Source organism: Agelaius phoeniceus, chromosome 6 (assembly GCF_051311805.1).
Source record: "Agelaius phoeniceus isolate bAgePho1 chromosome 6, bAgePho1.hap1, whole genome shotgun sequence".
In the NCBI taxonomy this organism is placed as follows: domain Eukaryota; kingdom Metazoa; phylum Chordata; class Aves; order Passeriformes; family Icteridae; genus Agelaius; species Agelaius phoeniceus.
This window is the reverse complement of record NC_135270.1, coordinates 57,088,103-57,108,369: the sequence shown is the minus strand read 5'-3', so window position 1 is coordinate 57,108,369 and position 20,267 is coordinate 57,088,103. Positions and strand designations below refer to the sequence as shown.

General features: G+C 42.3%; 1 protein-coding gene across 2 annotated transcripts in view; it reads left to right on the top strand.

Annotated features, from left to right (window-relative positions):
- Positions 1-20,267, top strand: part of MTHFD1 (methylenetetrahydrofolate dehydrogenase, cyclohydrolase and formyltetrahydrofolate synthetase 1) — a 40,464-nt gene that overhangs the window by 15,057 nt on the left and 5,140 nt on the right. The window contains exons 9-26 of one of the 2 annotated variants that reach the window (XM_054634662.2): positions 2,842-2,969; positions 3,611-3,708; positions 4,252-4,425; positions 4,937-5,073; positions 5,352-5,398; positions 7,670-7,777; positions 7,879-7,953; positions 9,725-9,827; positions 10,987-11,063; positions 12,033-12,173; positions 14,731-14,799; positions 15,340-15,451; positions 15,643-15,782; positions 16,206-16,247; positions 17,273-17,373; positions 18,088-18,265; positions 18,633-18,740; positions 19,927-20,079. In XM_054634662.2, the coding sequence (XP_054490637.1) occupies positions 2,842-2,969; positions 3,611-3,708; positions 4,252-4,425; positions 4,937-5,073; positions 5,352-5,398; positions 7,670-7,777; positions 7,879-7,953; positions 9,725-9,827; positions 10,987-11,063; positions 12,033-12,173; positions 14,731-14,799; positions 15,340-15,451; positions 15,643-15,782; positions 16,206-16,247; positions 17,273-17,373; positions 18,088-18,265; positions 18,633-18,740; positions 19,927-20,079 (1,991 nt within the window). Of the gene's footprint in view, positions 1-2,841; positions 2,970-3,610; positions 3,709-4,251; positions 4,426-4,936; positions 5,074-5,351; positions 5,399-7,669; positions 7,778-7,878; positions 7,954-9,724; positions 9,828-10,986; positions 11,064-12,032; positions 12,174-14,730; positions 14,800-15,339; positions 15,452-15,642; positions 15,783-16,205; positions 16,248-17,272; positions 17,374-18,087; positions 18,266-18,632; positions 18,741-19,926; positions 20,080-20,267 lie in introns of those variants that run through there. The other variant, XM_077180785.1, reaches the window with a different exon arrangement.

Here is a 20,267-nt window from a genome sequence, read left to right as displayed (position 1 = left end):
AAGCAGAATGGGCTGGAGTCTCCCCAGCTGACATGTTGCAAGTAAAACCCCCATTGTGCTTCTGATACATGATGATATGACCTTTTCTCAGGCTTTATTTGAACTGCATCTCTGAGGACACATCCCTGTTCCTTTGCAATTAGCCTGCCTTGAGCAGTGCACTGACATCTGAGCTTCTTGTGCACCCAGCCCAGTCAGTGTCACGTGGAGTACACTTAATGGCATTGAGATTTGATAATTGAGACTTGATAGAGTATCATGGAAACTGTCACATTTTTAAATGATGGGTATTATAGGCTCTGGTTTGGTTTTTTTTTTTCCTGTGGTTTTCTGAAGCTGCTGAGTTTTTCTGACTTTTTTCCTCTCTGTTATGTTGTGAAAAGGTTTTCAGATGAATCTTTTGGGAAATTAGTAGCAGAATTGTGGGAATTGCAGTGCTACAGAAAGAGCAACAGCCCAGCTGGGGCCTTCTCCAGCTAAGTCACTGTGCAGATAGAATATTGCTGCTGGCTGTGATGGTGCTTTGAATGTGATGTGGTGAGAGCACATGGATCTTACCACAGGTGTAAGTGCACCCAGCTGGGAGCCTCCCAGGTGCAGCTGGAGGACATGGCAATCTCTGCATATGCTTTTGGTTTGCTAGTCAGGGTACCCCATGCATGCAGATCCCAAACTGTTTGATATATCAGGACATTTCCTCATGCTGTCTTGCCAAGCTGGAGTTAGGACAAGTTATAGCCATGTAGCACCATCCAAATGCAGCTGTTGTGCTTTTGAATGGAGGGTGGCCTGAATGCTCCAAGGGTGCTGGTTTGGAGGCTGGAAGAGACACTTCAGCCACATCTGGTTTGGTGTGCTGCAGTTAACAGGATTGCCTTCAGGTAGGCAGAGAGGAACAATCAATCTCCTGAAACCTCTACTAGAGCAGGCAAGTGCCTCTTACTTTGAAAACTGGGTTGTATTTGTCTCTTCCCACTGCTGATCCAGCAAATATTTGGATGCCTTGTTCCAGGCCTGTAGAAATTGCTTTGCTACAGAAAGGGAAAGCAGTGCAGGTAGAGGATATTCCCAGAAATGGCAGTCCCTGGAATGTCCCTCTCTGAGTCCTAAGGGAGGAAGTAACTCTGCTCAAAGTTGCCTGCTATGGGATTTTGCAGCACTTGCTAACAAGAAGCCATGAGAGTGGAATATGAGAGCAGCTTTTTTTCAACATGGTTATAGTGTCACTGATACTCCCTGCAATTAGTTTGTATTTTTTAAGAGTGGGATGATGAATATTGAAAAGGTGAAATTATGGGGAGAGATGGCAAGTATTGTGTGTGAGCTTTCTCTCAAAAGAATATTTTCAGGTAATTGAATAGCTCCTAGACTGTGCTCAGCAGTGCCTGGTGTGAGGTGCAGATGCAGAAGCAGGGACTGAGGGGTTGTTTGGCCTGTGCTCATCTGTCTGTGGAACAGATGAGGCAGTTTGGAGTGCCAGCTTGTTTGCCTTGTTCTTGGGCTGAGAGCCTTCCTGGCCAGGATGGCTGATGAGCCTGCTTGGCATCCTTGGAAGAAAATAAAATTACATTATTTACTGTTTGCAGCCTTAATTAAATTGGTCTCTAGGGGGGAAGGCCAAGCTGGTCTGCAGTTCAGGCAGCAAACTGACAGCAGGCTGCAGAAACCCTGGTTACCAGCTGTGATGATGTTCAGGCTTTGAGCTTTAGGGAGAAGTAGTGTTGCTTAAAACACACAGCAAAGCATCCAAGCTGCTAATTGTCAGTGACAATGCAGCTAAAAAATAATGTTGGCTTTTGTTCTCTCTTTGGTTTTAGCATAATCTGCTGTTGGGGAGTTTGGTTTCTGCTCCACTCCTCCCCCTCACCAGATGTATATGAAAGTTAGTGATTGTGTTCTGTTCAAATACACACCTATTGTATGCAATATAACATATCAATACAACAACATTAGAATCTATTTTCAGATTTTCACACTGGTTAGAAGCTCCCTAGAGTCCTTTATCTGAAGTGAGAGTCTGCTATTCCAGGAGCAACTTAAATTTTCTAGTTTTATGTGCTGTAATCAGTGGCTTCCTTAGGTGACTGTGCTAGTTTACTAATTCATTTTGTCTCTTCCTCTCTTTATTGGGTGAGTTTAAAGGTCACCACTGGAAAAAAGGACTGTGTCTGCTTCTGAACTGTCAGGTCATAGAGTGCAGCAGGATATAGCAAAATACATTGCCTGAGAGAAAGATTATCCTACTGAAGCTTTCTTAAGGCACCTGTGAAGTTTGTTTTGACAAGTCTGATCTCTGTGAACTGCAGTATTTACTGGTCCATCATTAAACTAGCAGTGATAACTGAAAAGCTCAGCACTTTCTGCCTTCAGTTTCTGTAAAACCAGGTGATTTTATTCAGTAGAAAGGCCCAGATGCCCTCCAAAATGGAACAGAGCAAATGTAAACCTGGGGGTTTTGGAACAAGTCAGCCATGTTTCATCTCTCACCTCTTCATGACTGTTGGTTTATGTCTCATTCAAACTGCCCTGTGGGCAATGAGCCACTGAGAAAAGACTTGCATCCTCCAGGAAAGGGAGATCTGTCTGGCTGAGGATAAATGGTGCTTAATGGGAGGATGTGTTGCATGAGCTGTTGACACTCTGCAAGTGAAGTATGATGATAACAGCTTCATCTTGTGATGTTGTCTTAGCTGTTTTATCTTTCTTTGCAGCTTTCTGGGTACTCAGCTTCTATTTTGTTTGCTCCAGCAGAATTAAAGACTTCAGCTTCAGTCAGTGCTGTCTCCTCTGTTGCTGTGCTGAAATGTGATGTGTAACTTACTTTTCTTCTTAAATCCCCAGACAGCACAAAGGCCAGTGGAAAAAGAGTTGTGGGGGATGTGGCATACAATTCAGCAAAGGAAAAGGCTTCCTTCATCACCCCAGTTCCTGGTGGTGTTGGGCCCATGACTGTGGCCATGTTAATGCAGGTACTGAGCAGACTGTGGTCATCTCCTCTGTGTTTGCTTTGGGGGATGTTGCTGCTGGCCATCAGCACACTGCCAAAGCTGTTGTGCTCCCTTCTTGCTCTTGAAAAATCTACTTAGGATTTCCAGCTTCTAGTCCAGATAATGTGGATACAGTTAACTGAAAAAGAAGATGGACTTCAAGGAAATGTTAGAACAGAGGTTTCTGGTTGGTCAGTTTTGGGAGGTTTTTTAGGGGTTTTTGAGTATGGTCACTCAAAACCATAAGAAATGGGCCTGTCTTATAATGCTCTGGCTGTAATTCTGAAATCATCCTTAGGGTGATTGGATAAAAAGGAGAGTAACAGTATAAACCAGCTTCCTCTGTTTCCATGCTTTGCTTAAGAAACCCTCCTGGCACAGAGCACCCCAAAAAATCCAGCACACTGGAAGATCAGTAGAGAGATAGATATGGTGGGATTTTTTTCTTTTTAAGAAAACAAGCAGAATCTCATTTTGGATTATTAGCAAATGCTTTAATAAAAGCACTTTGGTTTAAACCCAAACTGAGACAGATAGGAGGGGCAAACCTTTCTGGTCTCTTTGTTAACTAGTGCAGTTTGTGCAATGATGGTTCCTTTAATGCATTCACTTGTTTGTTTTAGAGCACTGTAGAGAGTGCACAGCGTTTTCTGGAGAAGTTCCAGCCTGGAAAATGGACCATCCAGTACAACCAGCTTACCCTAAAGACGCCTGTTCCAAGGTAATGCTGTCAAATTAAGGCACTCTAAGGTCTTCCTGAGGAAGCAGAGCTAAGCTGCAGTAGTGCTGTGATATCTCTTGAAGTGTCTTGAAGTCTTCTTGGACTTTCACAGACTTCAGGCCAGCTAGATGATTGCTGATTCAGGAAATAGTGAAAAACTTGTATTTTGGAAAATTTTCAGTCTGGCATGCCAAGACAGTAGTATCTTCAAATAGGAGTTGCTCAAATCCCCAAGGAGCAGCTGAAAATATGCAAAATACCATATGGGATCATAACACATTGCCTACAAAAGGCACTCAGGAAGGTGGGGAGGTTGAGGAAAGGGGTTGTTTGTTTTGGGTTTGGCTTTTATTTTTAGGAAGGCAACTCTGAGAATGTGTCTGTTGTAATGTATCTGATACTTGTATCTGATTAGTTTAATTAGGGGGGTTTAAAGATTGACTTCTAAAACATAGATTAGGTGTTTGTGGTTTATTCCCTCCAGAAACGGGGAATTTGTGGAAGTCTTTGACTTACAAACTCATCTTGCTCTTTTTCTTTAAGTGATATTGAAATCTCCAAGTCCTACATGCCCAAGCCCATTGAACAAGTTGCAAAAGAAGTTGGCCTTTTTCCTGATGAGGTGGAGCTCTATGGCCAAACTAAAGCCAAGGTTCAGCTCTCAGTGCTGAAACGTCTGCAGAACCAGCCAGATGGCAAATATGTCGTTGTTACTGGGTAGGTGCCTCCTGAACTGACACATCACTTACAAGATGAAAAGAAATTTTATTAGCATGGCTTGTTGTTGAATTGTCTTTTGGTGGGGTGACTGTATGGGGTGCTCTGGGTTTTAGTAAATCACACTGTGAAAATGTAGTAGTTTGGCAAGTAGATGGATGTGGCAAACAGTGGGGACGTAGCTTAACATTTCTCTCCAGCAGATGAATTGTTTTGGTCTACAGGTCAGGGTTATGAAGGGTAGACTGGTTCCTAGCCAAACTTCCCCTGGTCTAGTAGTCTGCCTTCAGTAGGAACTAAGAAATTGTTTCAGAGCAAAGTTGTCAGCAGTTATGTGATGATTTGCCAATCTCTTTCCAGTTTTGAATTGATGAAGATTAGCTGAAGTATAAGCCAGTTCAGAATTTGAATTCTCATTAACTGCAATCACTGGGTGACTGTTTTATCTCTGGGATTTGATTCTCACCCACTGCAAGGGTGTAATTGTGTCTTTTCTGCTTTGTTGCTGCAGAATAACTCCCACTCCCCTGGGAGAGGGGAAGAGCACCACCACTGTTGGCCTTGTCCAAGCCTTAGGAGCACACCTTCACCAGAATGTCTTTGCCTGTGTTCGGCAGCCTTCTCAGGGGCCAACTTTTGGCATAAAAGGTATGATTGTTCTGTTGCTTGCAGCTGGCCTAAATGGACAAAGATGGCATTCAGAAATACTATTCTGCAGTGTAGTTTTACATTATTTCTAGTTACAAGTGCATTTATTTAAGAAAAAAGAGCTTTGGGTAAGTTCTTCAGTTTTGTCTTCAAGGTACTGTGTTGGGACTCAGCTGCTCAGTGGTAGCTGCTCTCTTGGAGCCATTAAGCAAATACATGAAATAGCACTGGGCTGGAGACACCTGGATTGGTGTGGTCTGACTGTTGTCTCTCTGCAGGTGGAGCTGCAGGTGGTGGCTATTGTCAAGTTGTCCCAATGGAAGAGGTAATTCTTTATACAAAGCCTCATTGCCCTCACAGCTCACAGACCCTGAAGAGATACTGCAGTCAGATAACTTAGCAAATGTATGAGTTTATGACCTAGTGTAGCACTTGATAGAACTGGGTGCTTGATTTCAGCAAAGCTTGGGTTTTTTTAGCAAACAACCATCCTTATGTTGTTTCAAAAGTGTGCCTTCATGGTCAGGGAACTTGATAGAGCTAGGAATTCCCAGTTCCTCTCTTCCCTCCCCTTCTCTGCCTTGAATTGCTGTGTACCCTGGGAGCAAAGTACATCCTGTGCCTCATTTTCCCAGTGCTGAAATGAAGATGATAATGGCTTAATGAATTTTGGAAGAATATTGCATAGTTCTGTCAGCTTTGGTGGCCACCGGCTCTTTCCGTGAGCTATTTTGGAGTACTTGTGTTTTAGATTACTAACATGAACTGGGAAAAAGGAATTTGGGAATCAGCAATGCCAAGACCTCAGCCTGTGGGGGGCTGGCACTGGAGCATATTTCTGGTGTGACTTGGCAACAAGTAAAATTCTGTGTTTGGAGGCAGGGAATTAAAAAGCACGTGTAGCATGTGCTCTCATGCCTCTCTCAGCTCTCAGAGTAATTGCCTGTAGAATTCTGCCTTTGTCTCATGCATTGTAGATTGACACAGGACAATTTCAGGAAGAAAAGTAAAAACGATCAAAAGGGCTGTTTGTTCTAATTGATGCAGCAAGTCCATAAAAGATAAAGATGTTCAGGAGGCAGAATATTGATTTAGTCACGTGCCAAGAGCATGTGTGAAGAATAAATGTGACAGGAAAAATAACCTCCTCCTCTTTGGGAGTGTTAGTAAGACAAGCCAAAATACCCGACTGTGTGCTGCAGTGGGAAACAGCCACACTCTAGGAACCAAACTGGCTGGAATGACTTTTTTTAAGTATGACCCACGTGATACAAATACATAGAGTTTTGTGGAGATGTTTAGTCAATGCATGTCTGGTAAAATTTAAAGTATCTGGAGTCACTAGTTAAAAAAATGACCTTGATACATTTAATAATTCTGTATGCAGTTTTCATCCTATAAAAAAAAATAGCAAGTGAAAAACTTTTGAGATCATACTGCAGAACAAAGGTAATAATAGTTGCTTCTTGTTGCACGTATGCAGAATGAGACAACAATTATCATTTACTAATTAGAATTTATAATTGGTGTGTGACTAGCTGCATTCTGTTTTAGCTTTATGGGTTTTGAGACCACAGTAACGAGACTTCAGTAAAATGGTGTTGTAAGGTATTCTGTCATATCACCTTTTCTAATATCCCCTTTTCATCTTCTGCCTTTGCTGTTTGGCTAGAGATTAAGAGGATTGTTTTACCCACACCTTTGTTCACCTGCCGTAATCATTGGATCATTTAGGTTGGAAAAGACCTTTAAGCAAGTCCAACCATTCCTCCAGCACTGCCAAGCCCACCACTAAATCATGTCCCCAAGTGCCACTGCATATTTCTGAAATACCTCCAGAAATGGTGACCCCACCACTTCCCTGGGCAGCCTGTTCCTGTGCTTGACAACCCTTTCCATGAAGAAATTTTCCCTCATAGCCAATCTAAATCCTTCACCAGCTTCACAGCTACAGTGCAGCCAGATAACTCATGTAGGCAAACCCACTCAAACTATGTTTTAATGAGATAGAACTAAGAAAACTACTAGCAGTGTCACTGTGTAGTACGTGGTCTACAAGCTCTGCCTGTGATTCTATGTTTGGGTGGTTACCTTAAGCAGAGCTCTGTGCAACCACAGAGCTCCACTGCTAGTGCTGCACAAGGTTGCTCGTTCCAGTTTAGCTCAGACTCCCCTGTGGGAGCAGCAGCCACTTCAGCTAATGTATGTGTGAAACCTGCTGTGCAAATGAGGGGGTCAGTAGGAGGGTGAAGGAGGAGCAATGCAGAACACAGTGTGTTCTGAGTGGGGTCTTTTAAGTGCCAAGGACCCTGTGAGAGGTGTTCTGGTGGAGGGGAAAAGAAAAAAACAAACAACTTTTTATTTGGGAGCTTTGTTTTAGAAGTTTGTAAAATGACATGAGTGTGGGGGAGGCATTTTTATGTTTTAAAGAAATTCTTTCCTCTCTTCCACATACTGCACTGAGCAATCTCTCCCCCTCCACCCTCACCCACTTTAACATTACTATTAATACTTCTCTTTCCATCTGTCTACGGTGAGTTGGAATAAATGAAAATTGCAGCAGGATGAGGTAACTGATATGTTCCATGTCCTCTAGTTTAACCTTCACCTCACTGGTGACATCCATGCCATCACTGCAGCCAACAACCTGGTCGCTGCCGCTATTGATGCACGCATGTTCCACGAGCTGACTCAGTCTGACCAGGTACAGTCCTTCCTTACCATGTGTCTGACCCCAGCCCACTTTGGCCAGGCTGTTTTGGATGTGCCAGCAGTGCTGATTCAATGCTTGTTTTATTTTGCAAGGCTCTCTACAACCGTTTGGTGCCATCTGTCAATGGTGTCAGGAAGTTCTCAGACATTCAGATCCGAAGGCTACAGGTGAGCTCGCTGCTTTCTCCTTGGTTTCTGGTTCTGTTCCATTTACTTATTCTTTAGGTTGGCAGAGCTATGTTACAGAAATCCCTGTGTTGTCCCTTAGGTCATTCTTCTGGCATTTGTTTTTTTGCACAAAGTGTGCAGAAGTGTGGTAACCCTTCATACAGCACAGAAAACAGATGTAGGAAGGGGAGGAATCATTGCTATAACTCTGTCAAATACTCCATGGTTAACACAATGGGAAGAAATAGAGCTTAGTGTCCTTTGTTAGTGGTGTCAGTTCAGTGTGCTTAATGCAGTTTAAGAAAGGACCAGAATCAGTCTCTACCTAACACACAGTACAGCTAGAGATTAGTGGTTCCCATGTGACAGCTGTGTCAATAATGCAGCACAAAAAAAAAAAACCAATTCATAAAATTCAGCAAAAAGAGAACATACAGAATTCTCTTTGTCTTACCCATAGTCAGAAAACAAAGAAAAATGAAAAAAACACCTGTTACCTACCTGGCAAATTTCTTCTCTGAAAAAAAAAATAAAATTCCTGGTTAGATAAGTAGCCCTGTCATTGAATGGCAGTCCCTGAGCAGCCCACGGCTCCTCTGATCCTCAAAACTTAAGGGCATGTGCAATTTCACATTGGCTTCTGCAGAAATGAGGATTAGCAGATGAATAGTTTTGCACTGGGCTTTTGGACCTTCCAGCCAGGAGGGAGGACACACTGAGCCCTGCTGAGCTCATTCAAGGTACAAGCCTGTTTTCTAGAGTGTTCAGGCTGGATCAGTTGCCCATTTGGAAGTCAGGAGCAATAGTCAGACTACTTGGGAAGGTAAAACCCTGATATATTAATTGGCTATAATGTCTTAAACCATTAGACAATGTGTGGTTTGTTTCCATTGCTGAGCAAGAAATGATGTCATACTGCTTGGTGTTCCTGATGGACTGCTGAGGAACTCTACCCTAACCACTCTTCTGATTATTAAATGTCAAGATGTGAACAGAATGCTAATACTCCAGAAAGATGGTATCTCTGTCATTGTTGTTGTTTATTTCCTTTTCTAAATGATATGCTTGAAGAGGAAAAGAACAGACTTTCTTCTTCCCTGCTGTTCTTCAGAAGAAAAATACGACTTAACTGTCTGGTTAATTAAAAAACCTTGCTCGTTCATAAATCAACTGTATCGTTTCCCTCATGCCTAAGCTTGTGCTTCTATCAGGCTTCTTGAGATAATTCTTCTCTCAATTAAGCAACTTGGCAAAGTGCCCATCCTCTCAGTGTGTTCAAGATCAGCTTTCTGGGATGCTGACAGCCTTGTGACTGAATTGTTTAATTCCTCCTTTGTGCTGTTTTAACCAGCATGCTGAAAGCAGTGGCTTTAATCCGTGTGGCTGTGTGCGGTGACCCCAGGCAAACTAAGGAGAAATGGATGTAAGCATGTGAGGCTAATGATGAGGACAAGGCGTGGAAGGAAGTGCAGAGCTGTCTCTTACTCCTTCTGTAGGTGCCTTGCACAAAGCTTGGTGACACCCTGCCCTAATGAGCTCCTTTGTGTGCCTTGTCCTTTCCAGGCTGGGCAGCAGCAAGCTCTGTCCAGTATATGCTGATATGGATCATGTTATGTTGTTGTGGGGTCTGGAAGAAAGGCTCACAAAAAGGCAGCTCCTCCTTATTTCTGAATGTGCAAATGCTGATGCCAAATCCTCAATGCTGCAGTAAAAGGTTCATTCCTGTGGATATTTTTACTATACACCTTTTATTTGTCTTTTCTTCCCATAGAAACTGGGCATTAACAAAACGGATCCTATGGCTCTGACAAAGGAAGAAGTAAATGCATTTGTGAGACTGGACATTGACCCAGGCACCATAACATGGCAAAGAGGTACTAGAGACATTAAATAAAAGAAAACATGTCAAAAGAGACATTTGTAGTTGCAGCTGAAACTGTGTTTCCTGGGAAAATGGGAAAGAGGGCAGAGCTGGTTCCTCCCTCCTTAAGTTTGGTGGGATAGTTGCCTGCAGCTGGGATCCCATTTCTGAAGGGTCTAACGCAGGGGCTTGAGTCTGCTCTGAATTCACAAACATTGATTCTGCTAAGAGGTGACAGTTTGTGTTTCTGGATTTGTCAGTCACTGAGAGAGTTGAACTTGGCAACTGTAGCCAACAGCCTTTTTACCTTTCTGCTCTGTGAGTAAGGAGAGGGTTCTGCTCTGGAATTAAACTCTGTTCTAATCTGCCCACTTGCTCTGTTGGGGACTGACAGCAAATGAAGACAAGATTTTTTTTAAAGGTTTTTAAGGGTAGTTGAAGGTAGAATCATTCTCTGGTCTGGCAGATGTAATACTTCACTATCAAAAGAATTGTAAAAGATGACTTTTATCCTGAGTTGGGCTCCAAGTGTATTGCTTTTTCTTCTTTCTTTTGAAATACAGTATGAAATGTATTCTCCAGAATTTGCTTCATAACCTGTAATGAGACTAAAGTAGTCTGCCTCATGGGAAATACTTCATAAAACACTTGGAATATTTCAAGCATATAGAAGGAAAAAGCAAATTTAAGCCAGTGTTTCATAGTTTGTGTTTCCAAGGTAATTTGACTTAATGGAGCTATATAAAACAATTCTCAGTAAATGATAGTATCTGACCATTTTATCACTTAACTTATAAAGTGTTAATTTTATTTCTTTTTGACTGCAGTAGTTTCCTGGATTCATATTGGTTAATGATGGTGAAAAATCAATTGGAATAATATTATCGGTTCTGCTTTTCAGAGAAGCTTTGGTCTGGTCGTTAATGCACACAAAGGGATGCAGACTCCCTCTGAATGTAGTGCAGGCTCTGGTGTATCTCTGGGTATCTTAATTTCATTGCAGTTTTTTGTAAGAATCATGCTGAGAAGCACTTGCCATTCTTTAGGAGAGGATGGTTTCTCAAACTGCCATCTTCTCTTCATTGGTGACCTGGCTGGGTGTTTGTCACAGGGCAAAGATGTGAATTTATGACTTGGCAGGGTGGCATCTTACCTCTCTGCATTTCTTGCAGTACTGGATACAAATGACAGATTCCTTAGGAAAATCACTATTGGACAGTCTGCAACAGAGAAAGGCTTCTCACGGACGGTAATTGTTCCCTTTTCTCACATGTCTTAAAAAGTACTTTGAAAAAGGTGTTCCTGGAGGAAGTTTAGCTGTAGCTCCAGCTATTTTCATCTTTGACCATTATCTTGTTAAATAGAAAGCAGAAAATCTTCTCAACTGAGCAGTGAAATTTGCTACCAGGGCTGTGTTTAGTTTCAATTGTCTCTTCCCTCCTTCCCTGTTGTCTCCTGAATATTGGCTTCCCAAACTGGGATGTGTGTGGCATAACAGTGGTACAGGAGTGCCCTTTGTAAAGCTGGTCATGACAGTGGTTCATCTTCACCACTGCAGATGTTTTGGGTGGGGTTTATCCAGCCAAAACTAGACACAGAATCTGAGCTTGTCTAGATTTATTGTATAATCAATAGAGTGAAAGAGGAAATTGGGCTGTGACTCCCCTTATCCCTTAAGTAACTGTCAAATTTATAGTTCAAATGAATTGTGCTCAGAAAAGCCTCTTTCTTTTGACTTGAAATGTCCTTAGGGTGCTTTGCTTCTCTAAGGTGGAAGTGTCTGCATTATGTCAGATGAATTTTGCCCTACGTTTCCTATAGAATCTGGTTTTTCTGCTGGTGGGCTTTTTGTCTTTTACTGTATTGTTTAGCAATGATCAGATGAGTTAGTGAGCTCAGTCTTGAAAAATATAATTTGTTAGTGTTACGTGTTCTTACATGAATCACTAATGTTCGTGCCAGGAGAGACACGTAATAGCAACAGAATGAGTAGGTTTTGTTTAATTTTGCAGGAAAAAAATCCAGTTTAAATGGCCAAATTAAATGAAGTGTTCTGAGAGCAATGCTGTGGATTTCTTGTATATTCTGTGTCTGTACTTTTTTCTTTCTTTTCTTCATTACAATGGTGATGATTTGCCTTGTTTCAAGAATTGAACAGAGGCAAGAATTGCTGGGAGGGAATCTTAATGAGTTCACGTCTTTCATTCATCTCTTGCAGGCTCAGTTTGACATCACAGTGAGCAGTGAAATCATGGCAGTCCTAGCCCTGGCTGATGGGTTGGATGATATGAAAAAGCGATTTGGCAGAATGGTGGTAGCTTCCAGCAAAAAAGGACAACCAGTTACAGCTGATGACCTTGTAAGAGTCAATGCCATTAAATGCTTTTTCCTATTATTTCTGAAAGTCCTTGGATTAAAAAGCAGAGAGACAGTTGTATGAAAAAAAAAGAAATTAATGCATAGAAGAGCAAAGATAAAATCCTGGCCCCTGCAGTTAATGAAGGTTATTTTCCTTCAGTGTGGCACCTTCACACCTTATCCAGAGAGGGTGTGTGTGTGACCAGGGCAGGGACAAGGGTCCTGTGGCATGTGCTGTGTGTCAAGTTGCAGCTGGCACCATAGGAGTTACAGGGGAAATACGTGGTGGCTTCTACGTAAAAAGCATGTTTATGAATCAGAACTCAAAATGCATCCTGCTGGCCATCCTGTTTCTTAGGCTCCCTGGAGTGAGGAAAACATTGAGCAGGAGCAAAGCATTTGGAAATTCAATTAGAGACAATGAAATATCTTCTTCTGGGAGTCTGTGAATGCTATAAAAGCCAAAGCATTTGCAAAAAGTGTGTGTTCTCTGTAAGGCAGCCTTTGATGAAGGACACAAATGTTTAATTTCCCTTCACAAAATGCTGAATGTCATAGTGCTGGTGATGCCTGTTACCAGTGTGTAAAGCAGCCCTAAGCAGCAGTTGCAAGCTGCAGCACTGCTTTGCAGCTCTCCCTCCAATAATTGTTAGTTCTTGGCAGGTCTGTGGAGTGTGTCAAATAGCATTTTCCCAGATGGTACTTCAGCATGGTTTCAGGGCAATGCCCTGTGTCCCAGGCAGTTCTTCCTGGCCTGTGTTTCCAGCTAGGTGGGACAGGGCATTAAGGCTTACCCAGCTCTTGCTATCTTGCTGCAGGTTTTTTGTTCCCTTATGTGCTGGGGGGATGTGGGAGTGTGGTTTATTTGTTTTACTTCCTCCCAGGATAAGGCTAAGAAACAGTAGATTGATGGCCTGACTCTGGCCTTGCAGGAAAACTGCCTGGCTGGAACAATTTATCTGTAAATCCCTATGTGAGACATTTGTTGGGAATGAGAAAGAGCATGAGCCAAAGTTCTGTAGGCAGCTTTGAGATTTTAATTCCTACACCTAGCATGCTGCCAGTTTAACTTAAGTAACTGAGTTAAACCCTTTTTCTGGAAAACAGGAGTGTTTCTTACTGCCCATCAGCCTTGTAGGCAGATGGTGCTTGACTTGGGAGTTTCTTTGACTTTTCTGTAGAGTCCAGGTGATGAAGGTCTTTCATCTGAATTTTTTTTAACTTTTAAAAAAATCTAATTATATTTAATTCTGCCTATTCCAATTGCAGAATGGAGGATGGTATCAGACATCCAACAGTTTCTCTTGTCTGTTATGTTTGCACTTGATGGCAGCCAGTGGCTGATGTTGTTAGGACCGTGTTACCCTCTCCTCATGCAGGTAGAAATGTGATTGCAGAGACCAGGCTGGGTCCTGCTGCTGTGATGCAACCAATGTTATGGGTGTGCTACCAGGAAATGCAAAAAAAAAATCTGGGAAGGAGCATGGAATCAAAAACTGACTTCAGGTTTTAGGGATGAGATGTATGGAAGTGTGCTGAGCGACACGGGTCTGAAATGTCACCATGGAAATCTTGCTCTGCAGTTTTCATTATTGTGGAGATGAGTGAAGTTTAAAGCTTTTCCATTAAATGTTAAATAGGCTTTCATGTGGCAAGATTGAAACTAATGAAACAAAGCAGTGAACGTCTTAGAAAGAAATAGTCTTTCATGTCTGTGAGTGCTGCAATTCAGTTGAAATTGAAAGGGAAGAAAAAGAGATTATGGGTCAAGGTTTTCATAACTGCTGTGAACATTTGGCTCAGGACTCATGACAGCAATTTTAGTTACTTTTTCAAGTGCTGGATAACAGCTGGTTTGGTTTCCACTGGACTGTCAGTCACAAAAATGGCCAAACCCACATCTTCTCTTCCCAAAGCATATAGGGATGAAATCATAAGCTTTTGTTGCTCAGGAAGCAGAATTCAGCAGGGTACATGGCTGCACCTGGGAGGAAATGTGGGCTCCAGTGTTTGCTTTCATGTCAGTCTGGTTGTTCTCATCAGCACAGAGGTTCACTTTAAAAGTTATTTCTGCACAAGAGGCTTGAGCAGGATGTAGCAGGTTGTTAGGACATTTTAAGGGCCAGTATGTAGACAAAGGTGCTGAAAAGAAGGAGGAAAAATCCGGGATAAAAGGACCTACAAAACCTAAGAACATTGCTTTCTGCTGCTGCATGGGCTGCAGTAAACCATACTTACTGAGAGGTTACTGCCTTGCTGCTCTTAGCTGCTAACCCTGCCATAGCATTGAAACATGAATTAATTGTTCTTTATGCCTTTGCTACAAAGTGATGGTCCAGCAAGGTCACAACCAAGAGGCTGCTCCCACCAGAAATCACAGCTCCTCCTACAGGAATGTAAAGGTCATTTTTCTGCTTTGCTCTGACTAGAGTTAGTTGTATGTTGAGCAACTTCTGGTACCAAAAGCCCTCGAGGACAAAATCAGAGCCTTTACGCTGCATAGGAACCATCTCAAGGTCTTGGTACATCTGGAAACTGATTGTCCTTTTTTCTTTTAGGGAGTAACTGGAGCTCTGGCTGTCTTGATGAAAGATACTGTTAAACCAAACCTCATGCAGACACTAGAGGTGAGCACAGGTTATTTGGTTCTTGGCTCTGAGAAGGCACTTAGAGCAACTGATTTAGTTAATTCATCACAGTCAGTGTGGCTCTGCTCAGCTCAGAGTTGGGGGTTTACTGTGGTTTTGTGCTCAGGCTAGGGGAGAGGGCTGGGTTCCTCCTAGGTCTGCCACTGGCATGTGGGATGATCCTGAGCAAATGCACTAAAATTTGCTGTGTCTTTGGTCTGTTGTCTTTAATGTCAAGAAGTGTTTTGGGAATTTAAATGGTGTGGATGAAGGAGAATGACAAAGAGTTGCTGGGTTTAGCCGTCCTTTTCCTAAGCCGATTAATACCTCCACTTGTGGAGATTATAATAATCCTGTTTGCCCTGTAGTCCTTATTGCTGATAACAAATGTCTGATCAGAAGGCTTTAAGATCTGTCTTCTAAAAGTGGTTTTCTTTGCTTTCAAATACCACAGTACTTAGCTCCTGACATGCTGCATATTTGCAAAATTGCACTTTCTGATTTCCTCTTTCTCTCTCTCCTGCATCCCCCTTGTTCTAGGGAACACCAGTGTTTGTTCATGCTGGACCTTTTGCCAATATTGCACATGGGAATTCCTCTGTGTTGGCAGACAAAATAGCATTGAAGCTTGTGGGTAAAGACGGTTTTGTTGGTAAGTGTGTGGAGTGTGGGGTATTTTTGTTTGCTTTTTGTTTTGGAGGGATCTGTCTTTTTTATCATGACTGTCTTTGGGCTTTTTTAATTTTTTTTTTTCTTGAAAGAAGTTTCTGATTTATATAATCAGAATATTATTTCTGCACCCAGAAATCTTTCACAAACTTCTTTTTTTATTTCCTACTCTAGTTACAGAAGCAGGATTTGGTGCAGACATAGGCATGGAGAAATTCTTCAACATTAAGTGCCGCTATTCTGGTCTCCGGCCTCATGTGGTGGTGTTGGTTGCTACTGTCCGAGCTCTGAAAATGCATGGGGGAGGACCTGCAGTAAGTACTGGGGAAGGTTCTCAGTGGGTCTGAGGGGCTGTTCCTGTTGTTCTGTTCCAGTCACTTAAAGCCTTGCAGCATTTGAGCAGCTTGAAGTTGTCTTGAAATTCAGAGTTGTAAAAGGAACTGCTATTTCCCTGTTTGTCAACAGCTTCATTGTAGTATGTTCCAGGTTCATACCTGCTTGTTTTATTGCCCTAGTGAAGTGCCTGCATGCTGGGCCACTTGTAACAGTTCCAGAGTGAATCATGTATTTTATCATGCAGTCTTTTTTCCTTCCTTTTATTTTTTTTTTCTTAGAAATAAAAAGGATCAGCATGGAATAGAATGTTGTATCTTGCTACTGTTTAATAAGAATCAAGTGGGGATTGCTGTCATGGATAAAAGTTTTATGGGACTCCATTTCTTTCCCTTTTTCCACAGGTCACTGCTGGGGTACCTTTGCCAAAGGAATACACAGAAGAGGTAATCTTTAAGCTGTTGTGACAGTGGACCAGCTAACTGTGGTCATGACATGATGGTGTCATGCAGTGCATGCCTGGATTACTACTGTGTCACTTATTTAGCTGCCACAGAAAGGCTTCTTCATGCAAGCTGTAATGTTCCTTTTTTTTTTTAATGATGTTACTTCGGCTCTGCTCTTTCAAACATTTATTGTCCTTGACCTAGCCAGTGTTCAGAGCCTTTATTTCTCCTTAACTCACACAGTTGTCTGTATGCTTGTTTTTCATAGTAGTATCTATTCTGTTTCCCCAACCCTCTCAATGCAGAGTAATTGCTTAGCTGAAATATTGTCTCTGAAAATATCTAGAGTGCCTCTCTAATTACTCTCTTCTTAGCAGCAGATTTTGTTTTTATCCCCCCCTCATTTGCAAGCAAGGAAAGTGAACTAAAGTCTCACCTTCCATCCTTCTGCCTTGAATGGTTGTGTACCCTTTGGATAATTGATCAGGCTCTTTACATTGCTGCACCTCTTTCACTCATGGAGCTTCTGTATATGTTATCTTTGCATAGGAAGGGATGAAATGTCTGAATTTCCAGGAATAGTCTCTGATGCTGCAAAATGTAAATATATGTAAACTAAAAGCTGTTGCCACAGACTTCAAATGGATTTCATGAAATTCACTGCTGGTGATATTTAATATATAAAGAGAAATGTGTCAGAGAGGAAACTGAGGCTTTACTGTGGGGAGTTAATAGGAACAGGTATTAACTTTTTAAGCATAACAAAAGGTTATAAAAAATGGTTTCTCTTACCTTGACTTGGGAGCTGAAACCAGTGATAATTAGAAGTAGTTACTCATTTTCCTGCCTCCTGTCCAAGAGTTTGCAGTGGTCTGGACTGTTCCAAAAGCAGCACTGGGGATTTGCCTTTGTGGTTTCATTCCCATTTTGACATTTTTACTGTTAGCTTCTGGTTTAGTGGGTTTGGAATAAAAGTTTCCCTGCCCTTGATAAAATATGCTCCCTGCTTGCTGCCTTCTCTGCAGAATCTTCAGCTGGTGGCAAAAGGCTGCAGCAACCTCAACAAGCAGATCCAGAACGCGCGGATGTTTGGTGTCCCGGTGGTCGTGGCTGTCAATGCTTTCAAGTGAGTGAGCTGGCATGGGGAGGTGCAGGGTGTAACACTGTGCCACTTCATATACTGTGTTTAACACAAACTCTTGTTCTCAGTCCTGTTGATGTGTTGTTAGCAGCATTTCCATAGAGTCATAAAACCATAGGATGGCCTGGGTTGGAAAGAACCTTAAAGATCATCCAGTTCCACTCCCTTGGCATGAGTAGGGATACCTTTCACAAGAGAAGGCTGCTCAGAGCCCTGTCCAGCCTGGCCTTTAACACTTTCAGGAGCAATTTCAACACTTGGGCAAGCTGCTCCAGTGCCTCAGCACCCTCACAGTAAAGAATTTCCTCCTAGTATCCAATCTAAACCTGCTCTGTCAGTTTGAAACCATTCCCCCTTGTTCCTGTCACTACGTGCTCTTGTAAGAAGTTTTTCTCCAGCTCTCTTGTAAGCTCCCTTCAGATACTAGAAGGTCACAGTTTTGCATTGTTGGAAAATGCATGAATTGGGCTCTGCATGCTGTACTGCACAGCAGACAACCACTGTGTGGTCTTTTTATTCAGCAGAAGTACTTTGAGCTGTGGAGAGTGTTGCCAGCCAAGGGGGAGGCTGTGGTTGATAACCCCTGAGCAGCTTTCTGCTGCTGTGATTTCTTGGGACACATTTTGGATCTTGTCAAGAACAAACATTAATTTACTGTGTGTGCATCCTGGTACAAACATGCAAACTTTCTCCTTGCAGGACAGATACAAAGGCTGAGCTGGCCCTGGTAGTACAACATGCAAAGGAGGCAGGAGCATTCGATGCTGTGGAGTGCACTCACTGGGCAGAGGGAGGGAAAGGAGCCCTGGCCCTGGCCCGAGCTGTTCAGAGAGCATCCCAGGCACCCAACAACTTCAGGTTCCTCTATAATGTGGAGGTAGGAACTTGCATTATTACAGAGATGTTTTGTTTGTATCAGTTGGTTTCACTAGCTTAAGTTGTTTAGGGCTAAAAGGCTGCCTGAGAAATTGAGAAGAAATGTGATGTTAGAATTGAAACATTGATTCCACGAGTCTCACAGACCTAGTTAGTCAGTTCTTACTGTTTTCGCTACCCACTGAAATATTGAAACATGTTTTGAAAGCTCTCAAATTACTCTGTATTTTGTTCTACAGCAAATGGAATTCAGCCTTATGTCTGTAGAAGTGCACTTGATGACACATGTGGGGACCTGAAACTGCTGTGATGCTGCAGGGCTTTGTGCCTTGGCCATGCTGACTTGCCTGTCTTTTTTGTTTTTCTAGCTACCTATTGTAGACAAGATCAGGCTTATTGCCCAGCAGGTCTATGGGGCAAGAGACATTGAGCTACTTCCAGAAGCACAGGAGAAAGTTGCCCTGTACACCAAGCAGGTGAGTTTTCCACACCACCTGGTAGCAGTGGTGCTTTTGATTCAAAATCATCATACTGAACAGGGGTATTCAAGCTGTGTTGCGAGGGAATCCTCACGCAAATCGTGTCCTTATCCAGGACTCATTAAATGCTGCTATGGCAGACAAAGAAAAGGATGTGGGAAAGGAGAAACTGACTTTGTCTTCTAGTGAAGAAGACAGAACTCACTGATGTGGCCCAGTACCACCCATCTGTGATACTTTTGGGGAGAAGGGCTAGGAGGATTTAGAAATCTTTCCTTACTATACTCTCCAATCTTTCAGCATTTAGAGAATTAGGGAATTACAACTAATTACGCTGGTTTTAAATAGTTTCTGATTATTTTTCTGTCTTGTTCCATTGAGATCAAGCTCCACTAATCAGTTTTTGAGTCCATGTGGATTTTTCTCAGTCACAATTACTTTGGGGAAAGAGTTCTGTGGGTTATACAAGACTTAATGTGGAAAGTTTTTTAAGTTTTGAACCTGCCATCTGGTTGTTGAATTCAATGTTTTCAGGTTGCTGTGTTGCTTTTGCTCTTCTTAAAAGTGAAATTGTTGTCAAATTACCTGCTTCTGCATTATTGAAGGTCTTTGAAGAGAAAAGCAATGTGAGGACTGGCAATTCATTGGCTTCAGGGTGCTGTAACCAATTTTCCTTTTGCAGTCCATTTACTACTGGCATATAGAGCTTTTCACTTTTGTGCTTCTTATATATTCCTTCAAAATCCCAAAGGCATGCAATTGCCACTTCCTCACAACCTGCAATTGTATTGATCAAACACTTCTAATTAACTGACTTCATCTGAACAAAACTTTAACTCTGAGCTGTTCAACATTTTGGGAAGAGAGTAGGCTGAAGAGAGTTGGCTGTCAAGGTTGTATATCAGACACTTCCATACCATTAATTTTTTCCTCAGCTGGATGTGCCAAGGGACATGGTGGTTCTTTCTTTAGTACTTAATGGGGAGTGGGGAGAGAATTTGAGAGGGAAGCAGTGGGGCTGTAGAATGATCAGTGGATCTGACAGGCTGAGGATGAAGCACTTGTTGGGGAATAAAATGCCTGATGTCTGCAGAGAGTGGCACAATAGAGCAATTAGATTTTTGTACTGGAAAAATTACTGGTTTTTCCACTTATGTCATTCATTTTCTTTCTCTTTTCCCAGGGATTTGGAAACCTGCCAATCTGCATGGCTAAAACTCATTTGTCATTGTCTCATGACCCTGAACAAAAAGGAGCACCTACAGGTTTTGTTCTGCCAATCCGAGACATTCGGGCCAGCGTTGGGGCTGGGTTCCTGTATCCCCTGGTGGGAACGGTATGTGGTAGCTGTGGGGTGAGGAAAAACCTTCTTGTGCATTCCAGGAGTCACTTACTGTTCAGTGTCTTAAATTAGGAGAGTCCTTGTCATTTACAGCTGGTGTTTTAGCAGTCCAGTGTATTAGATGCCTTAATAGGGGTTTTTCTCAGAGGGAAGAGGGAGGCTGAAATAGACCATTTCACATT